Source organism: Apodemus sylvaticus, chromosome 10 (genome assembly GCF_947179515.1).
Source record: "Apodemus sylvaticus chromosome 10, mApoSyl1.1, whole genome shotgun sequence".
Classification (NCBI taxonomy): Eukaryota; Metazoa; Chordata; class Mammalia; order Rodentia; family Muridae; genus Apodemus; species Apodemus sylvaticus.
This window is the reverse complement of record NC_067481.1, coordinates 105,827,598-105,847,157: the sequence shown is the minus strand read 5'-3', so window position 1 is coordinate 105,847,157 and position 19,560 is coordinate 105,827,598. Positions and strand designations below refer to the sequence as shown.

Here is a 19,560-nt window from a genome sequence, read left to right as displayed (position 1 = left end):
CTTATTACAAATATCAGGTGGTTCACAGTCACCTGGAACTTCAGTTCCAAGGGATTGGACATGGTCTCTTGGTCTCAAACATACTCAGGCATGTTCATATATGTATAAAATAAAAATGAAGTATTAGGTGGTGGTGGCACACATCTTTAGTCTCAGCACTCTGGAGGCAGAGTCAGGCAGATGAGTTCAAGGCTAGCCTGGTCTACAGAGTGAGTTCCAGGATAGGCAGGGATACACAGAAACCCTGTCTTGAAAAAAACAACCCTCCCTCAAAAAAATTGTTTGTATTTAATTACTAAATTTAGAGCCTTTGACTTGGGGACACAATCAGAGTTATAGGATACATAAGGCCCTACATCACAAGAAAACAAAAATAATCTTGTTGGATAATTTTAAATATCATAAGATCCTTAAAATATTTTTCTTTTTACATACCCCGCCCCCAAACTTCTGCAGGGAAGATGGTCCAGCAGGTATGAGCACTACTTACTGGACAGGCATGAGGATGTGAGTTCAAGCCCCTTAATCCATGTGAAAAGCCAGATATGTTTGCCTGTAGGAAGGACAGGGACAGAGGGCTGTCAGGAGCTTAGGTCCCAGCAGTCTCGTTTAGTTTGGAATCAGGTGGAGAGCGATAGAGCAGGCCACCCAGTGACCTCCTCTGGGTCCAGCCCTGCTCACTGAGCCAGGCCCAGCCCTCGTCAGGATTGCTAATGATGGAACACTTTTAAACAGTTTATAGTACTAATTTCCCTGCTGTGTATATTGTGCCCATAAAAGATTTATGCCCCAGGCTTACGCTTCCTAACTGGGTCTGGGATGCAGCTCCATGGTCAGAAGGAATATGTGCTTAGTACGCAGGAGGCCCACTGTTTTATCCCCAGCAGCAAAAGAAGAGAGACAACTTTATGGCAGCAGCAGGGGTATGCAGATCAGACACACAGCTGGAGAAGAGTGTGTTCTCAAGAGTACGGCACTGTTTCTAATTGCATCATGTATCCTTCCAGGTATATGAATGGCTCCTGCACAGAAGGAAGCAGCTGTAAATTTGCACACGGAAATGCTGAACTTCATGAATGGGAAGAAAGAAGAAAAGCCCTACAGATGAAGCTCAAGAAAGCACGGAAAGATCACTTAATTGTCCCCAATGATAATGACTTTGGAAAATATAGTTTTTTGTTTAATGATTTAAAGTAATACATTGGCTTTTATGTAACTCAATCAGAGCACTGACCAGAACAATTGCAAGTGTTGAAAGGCATAGCAGAGGAACTGCAGATTTCTGCTTGATTGGCATCTATTGGTCCTCCTCATGGTCCTCCATGAGTGGCAACCCACAGTAGATAGGAAAAAGGCTGTTTGACAGGCCAGGCTAAGCTCTTGCAAAGCCACTGGCACCAGACGGAGGAGTGACCTGCTGCCAGGTTGCTGTCTGTTGGACAGAAGTTTGGGTGAGGTGTGTTGGGGAAGAGGGTAAGGTTGAGGATGACTGAGGTAAGAACCGTGGCCTCAAGAGAATAAATGCACACTGGGATTGGAATACGTGATGGATGAAATATCTTATGTGTTTTAGTGAAATGAATTTATTTAATATAATAAAGTCTGCTACTTATCTGTATGTAGGTTGCTAAAAAGGATTTTCTTAACTCAGATTTTTAAGCCAAATAACCATTTAGCACTAGTGTCTGTTAAATGGGTGTTTTCTGTATTTGTGTGTCTCGCTGTGGTAAGGGACCTGATCATCATGCACATCAAGAATATTTTGAAAATAATCAGTTGACACAAATTTTATTTCTTGGTCTTTTGCTGTTTAAATGATGATTTTTGAAAGATTCAACTTGTACTTCTGGTATTGTGTAATGTATGGACCAATATTGCTTGTAATAAAAGATTATACATAGAGATGACTTTTCATAGTTTTGGTGTGGTCCTTTCTCCATCAGATGTTATTGGAACTGGGTTTTGGAGAGGTTTTGTTTGTTTTTTGGTGTGTGGGGTGCTAGGGCTTGAGTCCAGCACCTTGTACATGTTAAGTGGACACTGTGCCTTTGAACTAAAATGCCAGCCTGCTTTTACTTTTTATTTTGGGGCAGTTGAACATGTGATCCTCCCACTGTTGCTTCCTAAGTAGTGATGATAGCCTGTATCCGTAGGCTGAGCTCACCAAATGTCTTTTCCTTTTGGCTTGAGACAGGATTTTTACATAGTTCAGTATAGTTTTGAACTCCTGATCCTCCTGCCACCACCTCTCAAGTTGCTAGAGTTAGGGTTATAGGAATGCCCCCAAGCCTGGGTATACAAGTGAATTTTTTTTGTTTTTGTTTTTGGTCTTTGTTTTTTTTCCCCTGAGACAGGGTTTCTCTGTATAGCCCTGGCTGTCCTGGAACCCACTCTGTAGACCAGGCTGACCTCGAACTCAGAAATACAACTACCTCTGCTCCCAAGTGCTGGGATTAAAGGTGTGCGCCACCACCGCCCCAGCTGGCCTTGCATTCTTATTGCTGAGAGATGTGAGGCAGACAATGTTCTGACTCCTATGCCTTCCAAACTTTAATCACGTCTGCTTTGTTTCTGTGATTTACCCATCAAACATGGGTCATAGAAATGGGATTACACAATATACATCCTTTTACTTAAGGCTGGGTTCTTTGTTGAATGTAATTACCATTTATCAGTACTGGTCTCAGGGTTTCTACTGCTGTGATAAACACATGAAGAAAAAGCTTCTTGGAGAGGGAAGGGTTTATTTTGGTTACACTTTACCATCATAATCCATCAATGAAGGAAGTCAAGGTAGGGGATCCTGAAAGCAGAAACTGAAGCAGAAGGCATGCGGCGTTCTTACTACCCCACTACAGAGCAGACCGGTCTCCATCTTATTACTATGTCCTCTGGTCCTCGCCTCTGAAAAGCAGAGATAACTGCACCTATGCTCTGCGACAATACGAGCCTTAACAGTACCCGGAAGGGCCGACCAACGGAAAGACAAGATAACTAGGAGACATCACCAACTAGCTTCCGGGCACGAGGACCGAGCATCTGCGCAGTCCCGAATGAAGGGCGGAGTTGAGTGTGAGTGACTGCTGGCCTGCTCAGAGTCTGTACGGAGAGGCGGGACCTGTGAAAGGATGACGGGGACGCAGTGCTGCGAGCATCTGCGCAGACTCGCTAGGCTCGGGGGCGTGGCCCGAAAGGGCGTGGCTTCGCGGGAAGCCCGCATTCGCGCAGGCTCCGGGTCGGTGGGCGGGGTGTCTCTGAAGTGTGGCTGACGTGGAGAGTTCGGGTTAGCCAGCGCAGCTGCCTGCGAGGTCCGGGAGCGACGTGCGGGGCCGGGTCCCCGGGCCCGAGGTGGCGGCAGCGGCGGTATAAAGCCGGCCACGGGGAGCATGTAATGTCGGAATGCGGAGGCCGCGGCGGCGGCGGCGGGAACAACAGCGAGGACGCCGAGGACGAGGGTGGCGGCCCCAAGGGTTCCGGCTCCCTCAGCCCGGCCGGGGCGGCGGCGTCCTTGGAGGGCCGGATCCGCCGCGGTTTGCGCGGCGCCTCGCTTATGGCGCGCCAGCGGCCGGAGCTGCTGTGCGGGGCTGTGGCTCTCGGCTGCGCCCTGCTCTTCGCCCTCAAGTTCACCTGCAGGTGAGGCTGCTGTGACTCGGGCTCCGCGGCCAGAGCTCTGCCAGCCCGGCCGGCTGCACGGGGCCAGCTCGGGGCCTCCGGGGTCGAGGGTCGTATGTCTTCCGCGGGGAAGTCGAGCCTGACCTTGCCTGAGACCACAGGCTTGACCTTCTCGGCTGCCGCGGCCCCCCACTGTCCTAGTTCCGCGTGGAGACGTTTCAGGGTGCTACTCTATATCAATTATGTGCAGAGGGCGTTTGGCCATGTTTCTGAGCTGCTTCTCACCTGTTGGGGTCTCTCGGGGTGCACACGTCAATTCTTGCCTAGGCTATAATACTCTGTTTTAATTCATTCCATTTTTAATACTTGCAGTGTGGTGGTTCACAAGCCATTTAGGGGCCTTAGTCGCTTTTGGGAATCCAGGCACGCATTTGATATACTGACAGTGCATGTTTGTACTGAGCACCCGTTAATGCTGAAGACAAAAATCCCCGTTCCCTGGAGTTCTCATTGAGGTGATGATATACAGTAAACAAACACTTCAGAGACCTTAATAAGTGCTATGCAGGGAATAGAAGGATGAGGGTGGGTAGGACAGAAAGGGCCTTCATAAGAAAATGGCATTAGACGCTTACACAAGGAAAGGAAGGGCAGCAGTGGTGGAAGATCTGGGGTAAGATCTATTACAAAACAGTTAAGTGCAAAGATCTGGAGTCTGGGCAAGCTTGGTCTTTTTGTGAAACTTGGAAAAAGCCTGAGTAGGCTGAAGTTTAGGAAGAATGGGAGCTAATGTGTTTCTTTTCAGGAAATTGCATAGATACAAAGTTTATATTTCAATTATACTCCTCGCCTCAGATCTTCAGTATATCCTTTGAAATTGCAGTTTATAAAAAAAAAAATCTATTGTCACTTGACATATCCTCTTGGCAGTTCTGTCCATGGGGAGGTTTATCTGGGCACAGATTGAGTGTAATGAACACAATATGAGATCCCTGAGGTCAAGATGAGCCAAAAATTGTGAGGTTCAGGGGGAAAAGACTATTTTTTAGTGTTTGCAATGTGTTAGGTGCTGTGCTATGTCACCACATCTGGTCTGGAGTTTAAATTTTTTTATCTTGAGCAACCAGACTGGTACTGTCTTTACAAGGAAAACATAGAAAGTGTTTTACAAGGTGGAATATTGCAACTTGGCATTTGGATTCAGATTATCAGTCCTTTTCAAGGAATCAGTTTACTTCAGTTTGCCCAGCTGTGAAAACAGTGCTCAGTGTTTGATCTGAGACAAAAACATGTGACTTAGTGGATAGAGGCGACTTGTGAGACCTTCTGTCAGGAGGATGGAAGAGTCTGAATCAGTGTGGGAGCCGTCAGGAGAGCTAGCTCTTCAGCTGCTTCTGGAGTGTGAGCCTGCGTCTTACCTCCTCAAGCAGCTGTCTACAACACTGGCAATGGGACAGCCTTCTTAATAAACTCAGGTGACGTTTTAAGGAGTTTATTTGGTAGAATGATGTCAAGATACTGTGGTACAAGTGACCCTGACAGTTTTGTTGTGCTTTCCTTATTTTAAGATCTTTAATGAGGTCAGAGGCTTAAGGAAGAATATATCGGGTCTGTTTTTCAGATTTAATTTTATTCATACTACAAGTCTGAAATAAATGACTGTCTTCCTCAGTGTTGTCCTCAGTGTCTAGTGCTTAGCTGATTCAGAATAGGGGTCTGTAAGAAGGTGGATTTGGAGTTGAACCACAGTGAGTTGCTATGGGTGTTCTGGGCCTCTGACCTTTGCCCACTCTGTTTATGGGCACTCCATTTTCATGGATCCATTCTGCTTGCTTTCCTGTGTATCTTAGTAGGATTAAAGCTGCCTGTGTAGTTGCCTTTAGAAGGGACGTTGAAGGAATACATTTCATATAAATTGAATTGTCAAGCTAGCACTGTGGCTTAGTGGGCAAAGCACTTACTGCATAAGCCTGACTGTGTGAGTTACTGCACAAGCCTGACTATGTGAATTTTATCCTTCTTGGTGGAAGGAGAGAACCGATTCAAGTTACCTTTGACTTCCATGTGAATGCCTGGACTAACACACATCATGTGCACAGACAATAAACAATTTTTTTTTCGAGACAGGGTTTCTCTGTGTGGTCTTGGCTGTCCTGGAACTCACTGTGTAGACCAAGCTGGCCTTAAACTCAGAGATCCACCTGCCTCTGCCTCTTTGAATGCCGGGATTGAAGGCCTGGGCCAGCATGCCTGGCCATCTTTTTTGTTTTTAAACATGCCTTTATTGTTCACAACCAATTCTTGTTTCTTTGTTTATTTTTTGTTTTGTATGTGCTACATAACTTAAGAGTTGTAGGAAGTCTCTGATTTACATGTAATTTTTGAAAAATGTAAAACAAAATTTGCAAGATACATGAAAAAGGTCTGGGGTAGAGCAGATGACCATGTTTCTCTTTCCTAGCTGTTTAGTTTTTGTTTTGAATTGTGTTTTATATGACTTTTAACTTTAAGAACTCTGAACCTCCAAAAAATAATAAGTTGATGTCACCTGTATTTTTATCCCCAGATTTCACTATTTTATACTAAGTGTGCAGGTTTTATTTTTGTTTTTGAGACTGGGTCTCTTGTGTAGTCCAGGGTGATTTCAGACTCCCAACTCCTGATCCTACTGCCTTTTCCACTCAAATGCTGGCATTACAGGTGTGTTATAACCATGCTTGGCTCTAATTTAAAAAACAAAAAACAAACACTAAAGTGTGTGTGTGTGTGTGTGTGTGTGTGTGCGCCTGTGTGTGCGCCTGTGCACATCTGTGTGGGTGTATGCACATGAGTGCAAGTGTTCACAGAGCCCAGAGGCATGAGTCCCAGGTGGTTCTTGGCACAGAGGTACCGGGAAATAACCTTAGTCCTGCTCTTGTAGATACTCTCTAACTGCTGAGCTTGCAACAGCCCCCTGGCTTTGTATCTGAGTCTCACTTTAACCCAGGCTGGCCTGGAGCTTGCTGTCCTGCTTAGCTGTCTGCATGCTGGGATTATAGATGTGTGCCTTCATGTCCAATTTAACTTGCATTCAAGTGGTAGGAAAATAATTCCACCAATGAGCAACCTTTAGAATCTCTTCAGAACACATTTTCTCACCTCTGTGCCCAGTTGTGTGCTTGTCCATCATTCAGGCCTCAGCTTAAGAGGTACTAGGTTCCAACCTCGTCAGAAGCTGCCACGTCCCTGTCTTATATCTCTATACTGAGTTCTCCCACAACAATGGTCATTTTGTGGAGCTTTTATTGCTGATTGTTTTTGTACCTGTTTCTTTGCTGTCTTCTTCCTCTATGAAGAAACCACTTGGCAGCAGTCTCTGCCTGTGTCTGAGCCATAAAAGTAGTTACTCAGGGAGTTTTTGGAATAGTTGTGTGAGGGATTGCACTTTTCAGGTTAGGGAAGTATCCTCTATAGGTAGACCACAGTGGGGAACTGTTTCATTAGTTAAGCTTGTCCCTTTTAACTCCTTTTTTTCCCCTTCTGTTTTGCATTCCATTATGGCCCCTCATATCCATCTTTTTTTTTCCTGTTGGCATAATTATTTTGAGATTCACTCAAGGTATATATTAGTAGGTTTTTATTTGCCTTTTAAACGATATTTTTATTTTATGTCTATGCAAGTTTTATCTGCATGTATATAAGCGAGTGCACTGTGTATGTATGGCCCCTGCAGAGGCCAGAAGAGGACATTGTAGTGGTGGTGGTGCTGGTGGTGGTGCTGGTGGTAGTGGTGCTGCTGCTGCTACTACTTCTGCAACATCTCTCCCTCCCTTTCCCTCTCCATCTCCCTCTCCCTCCCCCTCCCTCTGTCTCTTCCTGTGGGTATTTTGTTCCCCCTTCTAAGAAGGATCAAAGTATCCAAACTTTGGTCTTCCTCCTTCTTGAGCTTCATGTGGTCTGTGAATTGTATCTTTGGTATTCTGAGCTTCTGGACTAATATCCACTTATCAGTGAGTGAGTGCATACCATGTGTGTTCTTTTGTGAAAGTGTTACCTCACTCAGGATGGTATTTTCTAGTTCCATCCATATGCCTAAGAATTTCATGAAGTCATCATTTTTAATAGCTGAGTAGTATTCCATTGTGTAAATGCACCACATTTTCTGTATCCATTCCTCTGTTGAAGGGCATCTGGGTTCTTTCCAGCTTCTGGCTATTATAAATAAGGCTGCTATGAACATAGTGGAGCATGTGTTATATGCTGGAGCATCTTTTGGGTATATGCCCAGGAGTGGTATAGCTGGGTCCTCAGGTAGTGCTATGTCCAATTTCCTGAGGAACCAGCTTAAAATCTCACCAACAGTGGAGGAGTGTTCCTCTTTCTTCACATCCTCACCAGTGTCTGCTGTCACCCGAGTTTTTGATCGTAGCCATTCTGACTGGTATGAGGTGGAATCTCAGGGTTGTTTTGATTTCCATTTCCCTGATGACTAAGGATGTTGAACATTTCTTTAGGTGCTTCTCAGCCATCTGGTATTCCTCAGTTGAGAATTCTTTGTTTAGCTCTGTACCCATTTTTTAATAGAGTTATTTGGTTCTTTGGAGTCTAATTTCTTGAGTTCTTTGTGTATATTGGATATTAGCCCTTTGTCAGTTGTAGGGTTGGTAAAGATCTTTGCCGTCACTTCTTAGTTGAATGGCTTAATCGTTTTTAATTGTGATTATTGATATAGTTGTTTTCATTTGTACCTTCTGGGTTTTATTCTTTCTTTGCTCCTTGACTTTTTTTTTTTTTTTTGACTTAGTGTATTGTTTTAGGGCGCTGTGGTCAGGGCTTTATGCTCTAGCATTGTACACATTGCCTGATGGGAGAGTTGTGGCCTCTCTGACTGTGGAGAACCTTTCCAGTTAAGGTTCTTACTTTGTTATTCATCTCTCTTACCATGGATTAGTGTTAGTGTGTAGAAGTGTATGTTATAGTTGCTTTTTCCTGAATGCTTTGGATAGGTCAACTCCCCTTAATAAATTAGGGTTTCTAAAAGTTGAGTCAACTGTAAATGTCTCCCATGGGAGCTGCACTCATGGTAGTGTATACGGTTTCCTCGTTCTTGTGAGCTGTAGAGCAGTAGCAGCAGTGCACAGAGATCAGTGGCTTTTGTTGAGTGTCAGGCTACAAGGAGGTGATTGGAATTTTGGGTTGTGGGCGGTGAGACCAGGGATCATGTCACTCTTTTGTTTGTTTGTTTGTTTTCGAGACAGGGTTTCTCTGTGTAGCCCTGGCTGTCCTGGAACTCACTCTGTAGACCAGGCTGGCCTTGAACTCAGAAATCTGCCTGCCTCTGCCTCCCAAGTGCATGTGTCACTACCGCCCGGCCCATGTCACTCTTTACTGCTTACCAAACCCACACCTCAGGGACAGTGCCCAACATCTGTACTGTTCCAGCCAGGTGTTGCCTTAGCACCGTGTATTGGTTTCTGTTCAGGACAGTGACTTGCAAACTCTTTATTTTCTTACTCAAAAGAGGCCTTTATAAAAAGTCTTTTCTCTTCCCTACAAAGCTGTAAGTGGAGAAATTGTTTGTGTTTATTCTTTTTTAGTCGAGCAAAGGATGTGATAATCCCAGCCAGGCCGCCTGTCAGCTTTTTCTCCTCGAGCTCTCCGGTCCTTGACCTCTTCCAGGGCCAGCTGGACTATGCTGACCATGTCCGCAGGGATTCTGAGGTGGTGGTGCTGTTCTTCTATGCCCCATGGTGTGGCCAGTCCATCGCAGCCAAGGCAGAAGTTGAACAGGCAGCCAGCCGGCTTTCGGATCAGGTAATGTGTGCTTTCCACCCAAGCAGTGACATCAGGTTTGTATTAGAGAGGATGGCCCCTCAGAGAAATTATGCCAGACCGGCAGTGATATCCAGGTAAACTGCTGGACCTTGTCAGGTGCAAAGCTGATGAAGAAACAGGAAGAAGAATCCTGTCATGGTCAAGTGGCAAGAGTGAGATTCAGTTCTGTGGCTTCAGGGGATGTATGCTTGCCCAGAATACCAGGTTGTGTGATACAGCACTGAAGAAAACAGAGACCAAGAGCCCTGGCTCTCTCATGTCCAGCTTATGTGGCTTGTTAATCTGTTGTGTTATAAGTGACACAGGCCAAGGTGCAGGTGTGGAGTTAGCAGACAACTTGAAGAAGTCAGTACTTGTTGACTATGTAGCCAACTACTTAAATGTTTATACAGGAAACATTTAGGAGTAAAAAGACTAAATGTTGCCAGGTGTGGTGACACACACTTCTAATCCCAGCACTTGGGAGGCAGAGGCAGACAGATCCCTGAGTTACAGGCCTGGTCTACAAAGCGAATTCTACGACAGTGAAGGCTACACAGAGAAACCCTGTCTGGAAAAAAAAAAATTAACAGTGCTTCCCACCAAGCCTGATGACCTGAGTTCAAATCTTTGTCTCCTGCCTTTTTGTGGATTCTAGGGATTAAACACAAGTCACCAAGATTTTGTGGCAAGTACCTTTACCTACTGATCCGTTTCACTGGTCCCTTGGTAAATTAAAATGAGAGAGAGAGAGAGAGAGAGAGAGAGAGAGAGAGAGAGAGAGAGAGAGAGAGAGAGAGAGAGAGAGAGAGAATGAGTATGAGTGTGTATATACATATATATACAAATTTATGTGTATGGGTGTTTTGTCTGTATGCATGTACACCACATATGTGCCTGGTGCATTAGGAGGTCAGAAGAGGGTACTTCATCTCCTGTAACTGGAGTTACATGTCAGTGGTTTTGAGCTACCATGTGGGTGCTGGGAACTGAACCCCCATCTTTTGAAAGGGCAGGAATGCTCTTAAATGCTGAGCCAATTACCAGCTCCAGTTAATTTTTGAGATAGTGTTTCTTGTGGTGAAGTCTGGTCTTGAGTTCCTGATACCTCTGCCTCATCCTTCCGAGGATTAAAGGTGTGCACCCTGGCACACAAACCTGAAAATAACTATTTTGTGGTTCCCCCTTTTCTGCATGTGAGGCAACTTATATTTCAAAACTTCCCTATGCATGTGATTTCAGAGTAATGTAGTGTACTAATTGTAACAGAGGTGATGGGAAAATGGAAAAGTAATCTGTAACTAAATCCTAGCTGTTAGTTGTCAGTATACAGGCAGAGCATTATGCTTTATGTAGAGCCACTGTGGATGAGACAGTTACAGATGCAGACCTATGGTAAGAAGTGATGCGTTGATGCTCAGATCCCACAGGGACTTTATAACTGGATCCACAATAGGAAGCAACCCCTGGGAGAGCCCCTAACTAAACAGAGAGATTTCCATCTCTGCTTATACAGTAGTCTCATTCCATAGAATTCCCCTGATCCCTTGGATTCACATGTAAGATGGGCTAAGAATCTGGGTTTGGATTGTAACAGAACAGACTTTTTCCTGGGTAAAAAGTGCTAGGTAGGCTGTCAAACTACTGTGGGATGACATGATAACTTTGGCATAATCAGAGCAGACTTGAGCATTGCAGGACCTCTCTCAGGACCTTGCTCTCCATGCGTAGGAGCTTTGCTTAACTCCTGTAGCAGGCAAAAGGCACTCCATAGATTCCTGAGGGCCCGTGCATGCTGCTGTAGAACCACGATCTGAGCAAACTTGGATGGAGAACCCTGAGCTGCAGACTTCATTCACAACTCTCAGTTGTTTTTCCTAGAAACAAGAAATATTTTGAAATGGTGGCTAGGTGCTTGTCCAGTTCCACAAAGCCTTTTAAGCTATTTTATACCTCAAAGTATACCAATAATAAGGAACTGTATTCCTTATACAGTTCATGTTTCCTGAGAGGAATCTCAGCACTAGGAGGTGGTGACAGGAGGGTTGGAGCTCAATGCCTTCCTCATCTATATAGTAAGTTTGAGGCTAGCCTGTGTTACATGAGATCTTGTCTCAAAAGAAAGACTATGTGTGTAAATGGGTTTGTGTGTGTATGTGTGTATGTATTAATTATGTGTTTGTGGTATGTTCATACATAACATATATACACATACACACACATAGCTGACAAAATGGCTTAGTGACTAAAGGCACTTTGTGTCAAGCCTAATGATTTGAAAATTGAAGGAATATATCATATCATATCAACTTTTCAGGCAGGAAATGAGAATTCTAAGGGATCCTTGGGCAAACACTCAGTATCTAAGTATAAAAAAAGAGCGCCACTTTCCTAGTCACTCCCCTGTTCTCCAGAATCTGGAGAACAAAGGTCTATCTCCATGTAGGAAGCAAAGAGGAAAGTTGTTTCATGTTAAGGTTAACTTAGAAAAGAACATCTTGAGATATCATCATGCCCAATAATAAAAATTGCATGATATTGGCATATAAAAAAAAAAAAAAAGGTTAACTTAGTTTGTAGCCATTTAAGCAAAGTGTCCTGATTAATGGGACAATAGCATAGCATAGCATTCCTGTGGGCCCACTATGCTCATTTCACAGCAGCTCTTCAAGCTGGTGTTCTCGCTTTGGCTTTCTTAAGCAGAGTCTCTGGCTTGTAAAGGCTTAGCAGTCTGCTAACATACTAGAGTTACAGACAGGGCTGTGCCACCCACATCCAACCTGTTCATTTCAGGCCTTCTAAATGGAGAGCTTACAACTCTATTTACATAGCAGGGAAAAGAGCAAATTCATTTTTAGAAAAAGGTAGAAATCGTTTGAGCCATATCACTTAGTCAAATTAGCAAGATGGTAGATTGTGCCTTTTGTTTTGTTTTGCTTTTTTCCCGAGACAGGGTTTCTCTGTGTAACAGTCTTGGCTGTCCTGGGGCTGAGACTAGCCTCAAACTTACAGAGATCCACCTGCCTCTGCCTCCTGAGAGCTGGGATTAAAGGCATGAGTCACCATGCCCAGCTAATCATGCCCTATTTTTAAGAAAAGGAAATGAGACTTCAATCATGGGTGAAGATTGTTGCTTTAGAAATGTCCTTCGAAATGGACTCTCAGGGCCAGAGAGACAAGCCACTGGTCAGGGAGCTTGCTGTTCTTCCAGAGGACCTGAGTTTGGTTCTCAAAACCCATATCAGGGATGTCACAATTGCCTGTACTGACAGAAATGCACATGCACACAACATAAATTTACAGATATAAATATGTAAATACAAATTTTAAAAAATGGCCTCTAAAAACTCTATAGAGTTCCAGTAAGTTTGAGCATTTGTACTGTACTTAGGCAGAAGCTTGTCAAGGCGGCTTTATGTTTGCCAACTTCATATTGTTTTCCTAATATCTTCTTGAAAAAAATCTAAAATGTATTTTAATTTTGTGTATGTTTTCCTGCACCACTGAATGCTATGCGTTCACAGAAGCTGTCAGCATCGGGTCTCTAGGAACCAGAGCTGCAGATGGCTGTGAGCTTCCATATGGGTGCCAGAATCCAAACTGCGTCCTTTGGGACTGCGGTGACTCATCTCTCCAGGCCTGGTGCCCCGGCCTTCCCAGGGTTTCAGTTGGGGAGCTGGCTCATTCCTACTGAGGGGTCCAGGGATGGGACTCAGACCCACTGAATCATCTCACTGACTCTGAGTAACTTATGAAAAACTGGACATATACCCCAAAGTCTGTGACTGTTGTCTTGATTATTTTGTAATGTGATGCACCCCTCTATAGTCAGGAGGTCCTCCATAGAGGTAGCTAGCTCTATTGCTGAGCTCAGGACACAGGAGACACTTGAGGCAATAGTGGTATCAGGAGGGCAGGGGCAAGAGCGCTGGAAATCACTTAATCCTGCAGCTAGTGATTGTACCCAAATCAGACAGTTCTGATCCTTCATGTGCCAGTGTGGGGACACTGGTTCGGATTCTTTATTAGCAGATGGGGATACTTCCCTAAATACTCAGTATCTACTTGTAAATGTCTATTTAACTCATGTTTTTACCTTCTAGAACTACCTTCTAGAATATGGCCTAAATGTTGTCTTTATTATTTTTTAAAATAATCATTAGGCTAGAGAGATTGCTCAGTGGGTAAAGGCATCACCAAGCCAAAGGATCTGAGTTCTTCCCTAAAACTAAAATAAAACTACTCAGTCATAGTTTGTGTTTGTAATCCCAACCCTGGGGCATGGGAATAAGGGGCAAGTGTAGAGTGGGGTGAGGGCTATACAGTTTTATACATATCAGACCACACCATAAAAGGACAGGTTATCCTCTGACCTCTATGAGCATGCCATGGTGTGTCATGGTGTGTGTGTGTGTGTGTGTGTGTGTGTGTGTTTGTGTGTTTGTGAACCCATGGTCTTTCAAAGGTTAGGCAGTGCCCTAACACTAAACAACACCCCTGACTCTCATCTAAAATATTCCCTTCAGCGGGGTATGGTGGTGTATGCCCTTAATCCTAGAACTCTGGAGGCTGAGGCAAGAAGATTTCTAAGAGTTCAAGACCAACCTGGTCTTTATTGAAAGCTTCAGGCCAGCCAAGACTATATAGTAAAATCCTGCCTCAATAAATAAATAATAAATTTAAAACCAAATCCTTTCAAAATATTGCTCACCCATTTTAACATTAAAAACAAGTGATTTTCCTCTTGTGACAGGCTCAAAGAGTCCTAGTTGAACTATGGAGAAGGGTTTGTCTTTCTTTGACATTCATGTATTTATTTTTGAGACAGTTTTCATATGTAGCTCTGGCTGGTTTGGAATTTGCTTTGTGGACCTGGCTTATTTCAAACTTCATGATCTGCTTCCTTTTGCCTCTCAAGTCCTTGGATTAAAGCACACCTGATTATTTTTCATTAAAAGAAAAAAGGAAGGATTTATTATTATTACTTTTTATATATGGCTGTTTTGCCTGTGCATAAGCCTGTACATTTTGCTTGGAGAAAGCACTGGGTCACCCTGGGGGGGTGGAGCTGCTGGACTGATAGATAGTTTCAAGCCACCATATTGGTGTTGGGAATCAAATCCATGTCCTCTGGAAGAGCAACCAGTATTCTTCTGAGACAGCTCTCCATTTTTTATTTTTCATTTTTGCGATTTATTCTGTAGACCATGCTAGCCTGTGTATAACTCATGGTAATTCATCTACTTCAGCTCCCTCACTGCCCTCACCCCACTCTACACCTGCCCCTTATTCCCATGCCCCAGGGTTGGGATTATAAGAAGAAACTATCACTGAGTAATTTTATTTTAGTGGTAAATGTCACCTTAGAAAGCTTGAAACAGGGTTTGTTTGTTTCTTGCTTAATACCTTCTGTTCTAGCAGGGGAAGTAATTCTGTTTCTACACTTGTGAGTTTTGGTAACTGTTGAGTTGCTATTCATAGTTATATGAAACCTGCTTTGCCTCTGCAGGTGTTGTTTGTGGCAATAAACTGTTGGTGGAACCAAGGCAAATGCAGAAAACAGAAGCATTTCTTCTATTTTCCTGTGATACATCTGTATCATCGGAGGTAAGGGCTTGTGTTTCCAGTCCCTCTTATATTCATCAGTTGATCAGGGAACTTTTTTATACAAAATAATTAGTCAGTGTGGAAAATTGAGAAAATGCAGATAGGCGAAAATAAATTTAAAAAAAGTAAAGGAGTTTGATGATTACCTTAGCCATGTGCAACCAATCTGTTTTGATTGTTGCTTTCTGTGAATATAAATGTCTGCCCTCTAGTTGTAAGCTTGCGATGTGATTGGAAAGAATGAAATGTTATATCTGAAATTGTCCTCTCTCACTTCTGTGAACATAAGTGTTTACATCAGTATGTATGCTGCAGCACTGTTTTGAAAAGATGAATTATTCCATTGTATGGCTGTACATTTTAGCTACTCACAATATAGAAGTACACCTTGTCCCTCAGCCTGTTAACCTGATAGTGTAGCATGCTCAAGATAATAGCTTTAGCTAGGCATGGTGCCTATGCCAATAATCTAAGCTTCTTGGGAACTGAGGCAAGAGGGTTATTAGGAGCCAGCCTGGACTACTTAGTCTCAACCAAATAGCTGGGAATATTAATTTAGTAATAATGGGATTTCCTAACATGGGTGAGATCTTGGGTTCAGTCCCTAGCCTTGCAATTAGGAGGAGGGGATGCAGTACTATTTCTTTCAGTTAGGAAAAAAATTACAAGTGGTCTGTAGTTCTGAATAACAGAGGATGGAAACCCTCAAGTTTCATGATTTTTTTTTTTTTTTTTTTGGTCTCCAGTTGTATTCATTTTGCCTAAAGTGACAAGCTACCTGTGGTTTTTATTTTAAGTTATTTTGTTCTTGTTTTTTAATCTTTATTTTTGGTTATATGTATGTATGTGTGTGTGTATGGTATAAGCACTTGTAACTTCAGAATGCCATAGTCCTTGGAGCTGGTGTTATAGACAATTGTGAGCTGCCAGGCATGGCTCCTGGAAACCAAATTCTGGTCCTTTGCAAGAGCAGTTACATCCTCTTAACTGTATAGCCATCTCTCTTAGGCCCAAGATTTATTTTATTATCTATTTATTTATTCTTTATCTGTGTGTGCTTAATATATGTATATGAACTATATGCACACCAGATCAAAAGGAAAGTATCAGATCTGGAACTGTAGCTCTAGGGGCTTCTGAGCCACCATATTGATGCTGGAAATCAAATCCAGGTTCTCTGGAAGAGTAGACAGTGCTCTTAACCATTGAGCCATCTCTCTAGCTCATCCATCCATCCATCCATCCATCCATTCATTCATTTGTTCAGTTTTTGAAGGGGTGACAGGACTTCACTATTTATTTATTTGTTGGTTTGTTTGTGAGTAGTGATAAAATCTCACTATGTAATTCTGGCTAGCTTGGACCTCACCATATCAGCCAGGGTTGTCTGGAACTTGGAAAGACTGGCTGGCTTCTGTTGCCTAGTGCTGAAGTTAAAGGCGTGTGCTGCCAAACCTACCTTTGTTGGATAGGGGGTTTCATGCTGTAGCCTGGCCTGGCCTAGAATTTAGTGGTCCTGCCTTAATCTCTCACAAGTGCTGGGAAAATAGGCATCTGCCATCACATTTGGCTTTAAGCTAGCCACTTTTGCTGTGTATATGTTAATGTTTGGTTTTGTAGATGTACTGAGACCCTATGATGGATGTTGAATGATATTTGAAAACCTTGGGCTATTTAGAGACATGGTTTCTCTGTGTAGCCCTGGCTGTCCAGGGGCTCACTATGTTCACCCAGGTTGGACTTGAACTTAGAGAACTCAGCCTGTTTCTTTCTTCCCAGTGCTGGGATTAAAGGCTTGTGCCACCCAATCCAGTTTATTTATCTTAATCTTTGAGGTGGTCTCATTTTATATCCCAGGCTAGCCTTGAACTGATAATCTTCCAACCTTAGCCTTCTAGAGAAGAAGATGACATTTAGGCTTCAGTCGGTGTGATTGACTTAAAGTCTATGAAAGGCCAAATGGGTAAAACCTTGATTAGTGAGAGCTTTATTGTTAGAGGTTCCTGTCCCCTTCTCATGTACCCCCTGGGTCTCTAGGGATTCACAGAAATCATCAGCAAACTGTTAGTGGCAGGCTCTATCCTTTTCCATCTCAGTTCCACATCTCTGGCATAAACTGTTGTGCATTGCATAGTGTTTTCCTGAACAACTGATATTATTTAAGCAAGACTACATTTTATACTTTATATGAAGTGCCTGGGGAAGCAAAGGAACAAACTAGCTTTTTTTGTAATCATTTAGATTGTTTTCAAATCTCACCACTCTGCATCTTGTTCAGTAGGTTCTACCTCTGCTTTAAAGGCTCAAGTGGGGATTCTTAAATATAAGGCACAGTCCCAGTGACCATGTCCAACCTAGTTCCTTCTTTGTAGAGGCCAGGAGAAAGCACTGAACTGAAGCAGTGGTGCATTTACCCTACTAAGGTCCCTGTGTTACTCCTTGGCTTTGTCCAGTGGGGTGGTTAAAATCTTACAGGCTGCAGAGGTGAATTCAAGTTGATGTGACATTAAAATGAACATTCCCTTGAATTGATATGAAGGTAATTTTCAGAGGAACAAGAATACGCATTAGCTTTTGTGTTCTCAGCTTCTGTAGATTTTTAGAATCAACAGTCCAAGCTAGGTGTTTTGCTTCATGCCTTTAAACTGAGAACTATGAAGGCTGAAGGAGGATTGCTGTGAGTCTGAAGCTAGTCCAAGCTACTGTCTTTTTTTGTGGTTTGTGAAAAGACACCATCACCACATCAACCATTATAAATGGGAAACATGTAATTGTGGCTAGTTTACAGGTTCAGAAATTTAGTTCATTATTGTCTGGGCAGAAGTATGGCAGTGTATAGACAGACAAGGTGCCGAGAAGTCTACATTTGGATCTGCAGGCAGCAGGAAGGGAAATGGCTTGAGCTTCTGAGACCTCAAAGCCCACCCCTTAGTCACACACCTTCTCCAAAAAAGCCACAACCCTATAAAACCAGAACAGGGAAGTGGGAAGGGTTGGGTGGGAAAACGGGGAGGGAAGGAGGCTGATGGGATTTTCAGGGAGTGGGGGTCTAGAAAAGGGGAAATCATTTGAAATGTAAATTAAAAAATATATCGAATAAAAAAAAAGCCACAACCAATAGTCCTAATAGCAGCACTTCCTAGGGCCCCAAGGGGGGCTATTTTTTGTTTAAACCACCACAGTTTTTATGTGAAATTCTGTTTTAAAAGGAGGGTACCTATCCTAGCACCCTGTCTCTGCTTTGAAGTGCCCACCATTCATCTTAGCTGCTGCTTTACTTAAGTCTGTTCAGATCCCTCTCTGTTCACTTTGTCACTTAGGATCCAGTGTGCTGGTACAGCAGTGCTGAGGCACAGACTCCCAGAGATACCTTTTCATGTTCTGGGAGTCTCGGTCTCAGTTGTATACGTGTGCATGTGCATGATTGGTTTCATCAGCTGTGCGCTCCTGGCACTCCTGGCACTCACGAGCTTTTCCTGCTTGCAGAGCTCACACCCCCCACGGGGCTCATGGCTGAGCAGACGCTCCTCTTGTGTATTTTGTTGCTGCTGCTGCTCCCATTTGCTGTAAAGCTTTTATCTTTGAGCTACTTAAACTAACAGCTTTCTGCTTTGTGGGATAGGTTTTGGGGTTTGTATTGATGCCATCCCAAAGTTGATGAGATAGAGTTTGGAACGTGGAAATGGGTTCCCACCACCTGTTAGTGCCCAGGAGCTCTAGACCAGCCCACCCTACACTGATGGCTGCAGATTGGAATTAAACCCTCGTGTATCCTTGAGATCCTGTTGCCTTTTACAGTTCAAACTCAGCAAAGCCTGAGGCCTTGAATAGATGCGATTTCTACATGAGTTGGCCTTTTTGCTGGACAAAATTTGTTACCAGATGCTTTCTTGATTTTTTTTTTATCTAATTCATTGACTCATTCATTCATTCATTCATTCATTCATAGTATTTGAAACAGGTCCTAATGTAGCCCAGGCTGGCCTCAAGTTTGATATACATACAGATAGAGGTATATGTAGCCAGTCTTTGCTACTTTGTGGGTTCTTCTTTTTCCCACCCTTTATTTCCCTGGTTTCACACCCTAACATGGGAGAGAAACAAGGATAGAAGGGAGGGAAGAAATAGGAAAACTCCTGAATCTATTTTTTTTCCTTTTGTTCTTTGACCACAGCTACTAACAAACTGCTACCAGCCCTGCCTCTCAGAGGTCCTAGCACTATGTACCCTCTGAATAGTTCCCAGAATTCCAAATGTCACACAAGCACAGAAATTATCTACAGATGGCAAAACCATCTGCTAGGGCATGAGGCAAATCATAGTCAGCTGCTGAGGACAGTCCAAAGCAGCCCCAGAGCCCTACTCCTGGGATTAAAATGAAGCAAATTCTTATAATCTGTTTTTAAAGAAACAAAAATTTCAGAATTGTCATTATAGATATAAACTTAGATACAAGTATAGATATAGATACAGTATAGCAATAGATATATCCAAGGATCACCTTGAACTCTTCTACCTTTTGAGTGCTAGGATGAAAGGATTGCCTTA

General features: G+C 43.3%; 2 protein-coding genes across 6 annotated transcripts in view; both read left to right on the top strand.

The window, feature by feature from the left end:
* Nucleotides 1-1,907, top strand: part of Zc3h7a (zinc finger CCCH-type containing 7A) — a 36,170-nt gene extending 34,263 nt beyond the window's left edge. For all 3 annotated transcript variants that reach the window (XM_052197885.1, XM_052197886.1, XM_052197888.1), the window contains one exon: nucleotides 1,008-1,907. In XM_052197885.1, the coding sequence (XP_052053845.1) occupies nucleotides 1,008-1,197 (190 nt within the window). In that variant the 3' untranslated portion in view covers nucleotides 1,198-1,907. The remainder of the gene's footprint in view (nucleotides 1-1,007) is intronic.
* Nucleotides 1,908-3,246: 1,339 nt separating this feature from the next.
* The window catches only part of Txndc11 (thioredoxin domain containing 11), a 61,354-nt gene continuing 45,040 nt past the window's right edge, over nucleotides 3,247-19,560 (top strand). Inside the window, exons 1-3 of one of the 3 annotated variants that reach the window (XM_052196216.1) lie at nucleotides 3,247-3,633; nucleotides 9,189-9,405; nucleotides 14,915-15,012. In XM_052196216.1, coding sequence (XP_052052176.1) covers nucleotides 3,392-3,633; nucleotides 9,189-9,405; nucleotides 14,915-15,012 — 557 coding nt within the window. In that variant the 5' untranslated portion in view covers nucleotides 3,247-3,391. Of the gene's footprint in view, nucleotides 3,634-9,188; nucleotides 9,406-14,914; nucleotides 15,013-19,560 lie in introns of those variants that run through there. The other 2 variants (XM_052196215.1, XM_052196217.1) reach the window with 2 other exon arrangements.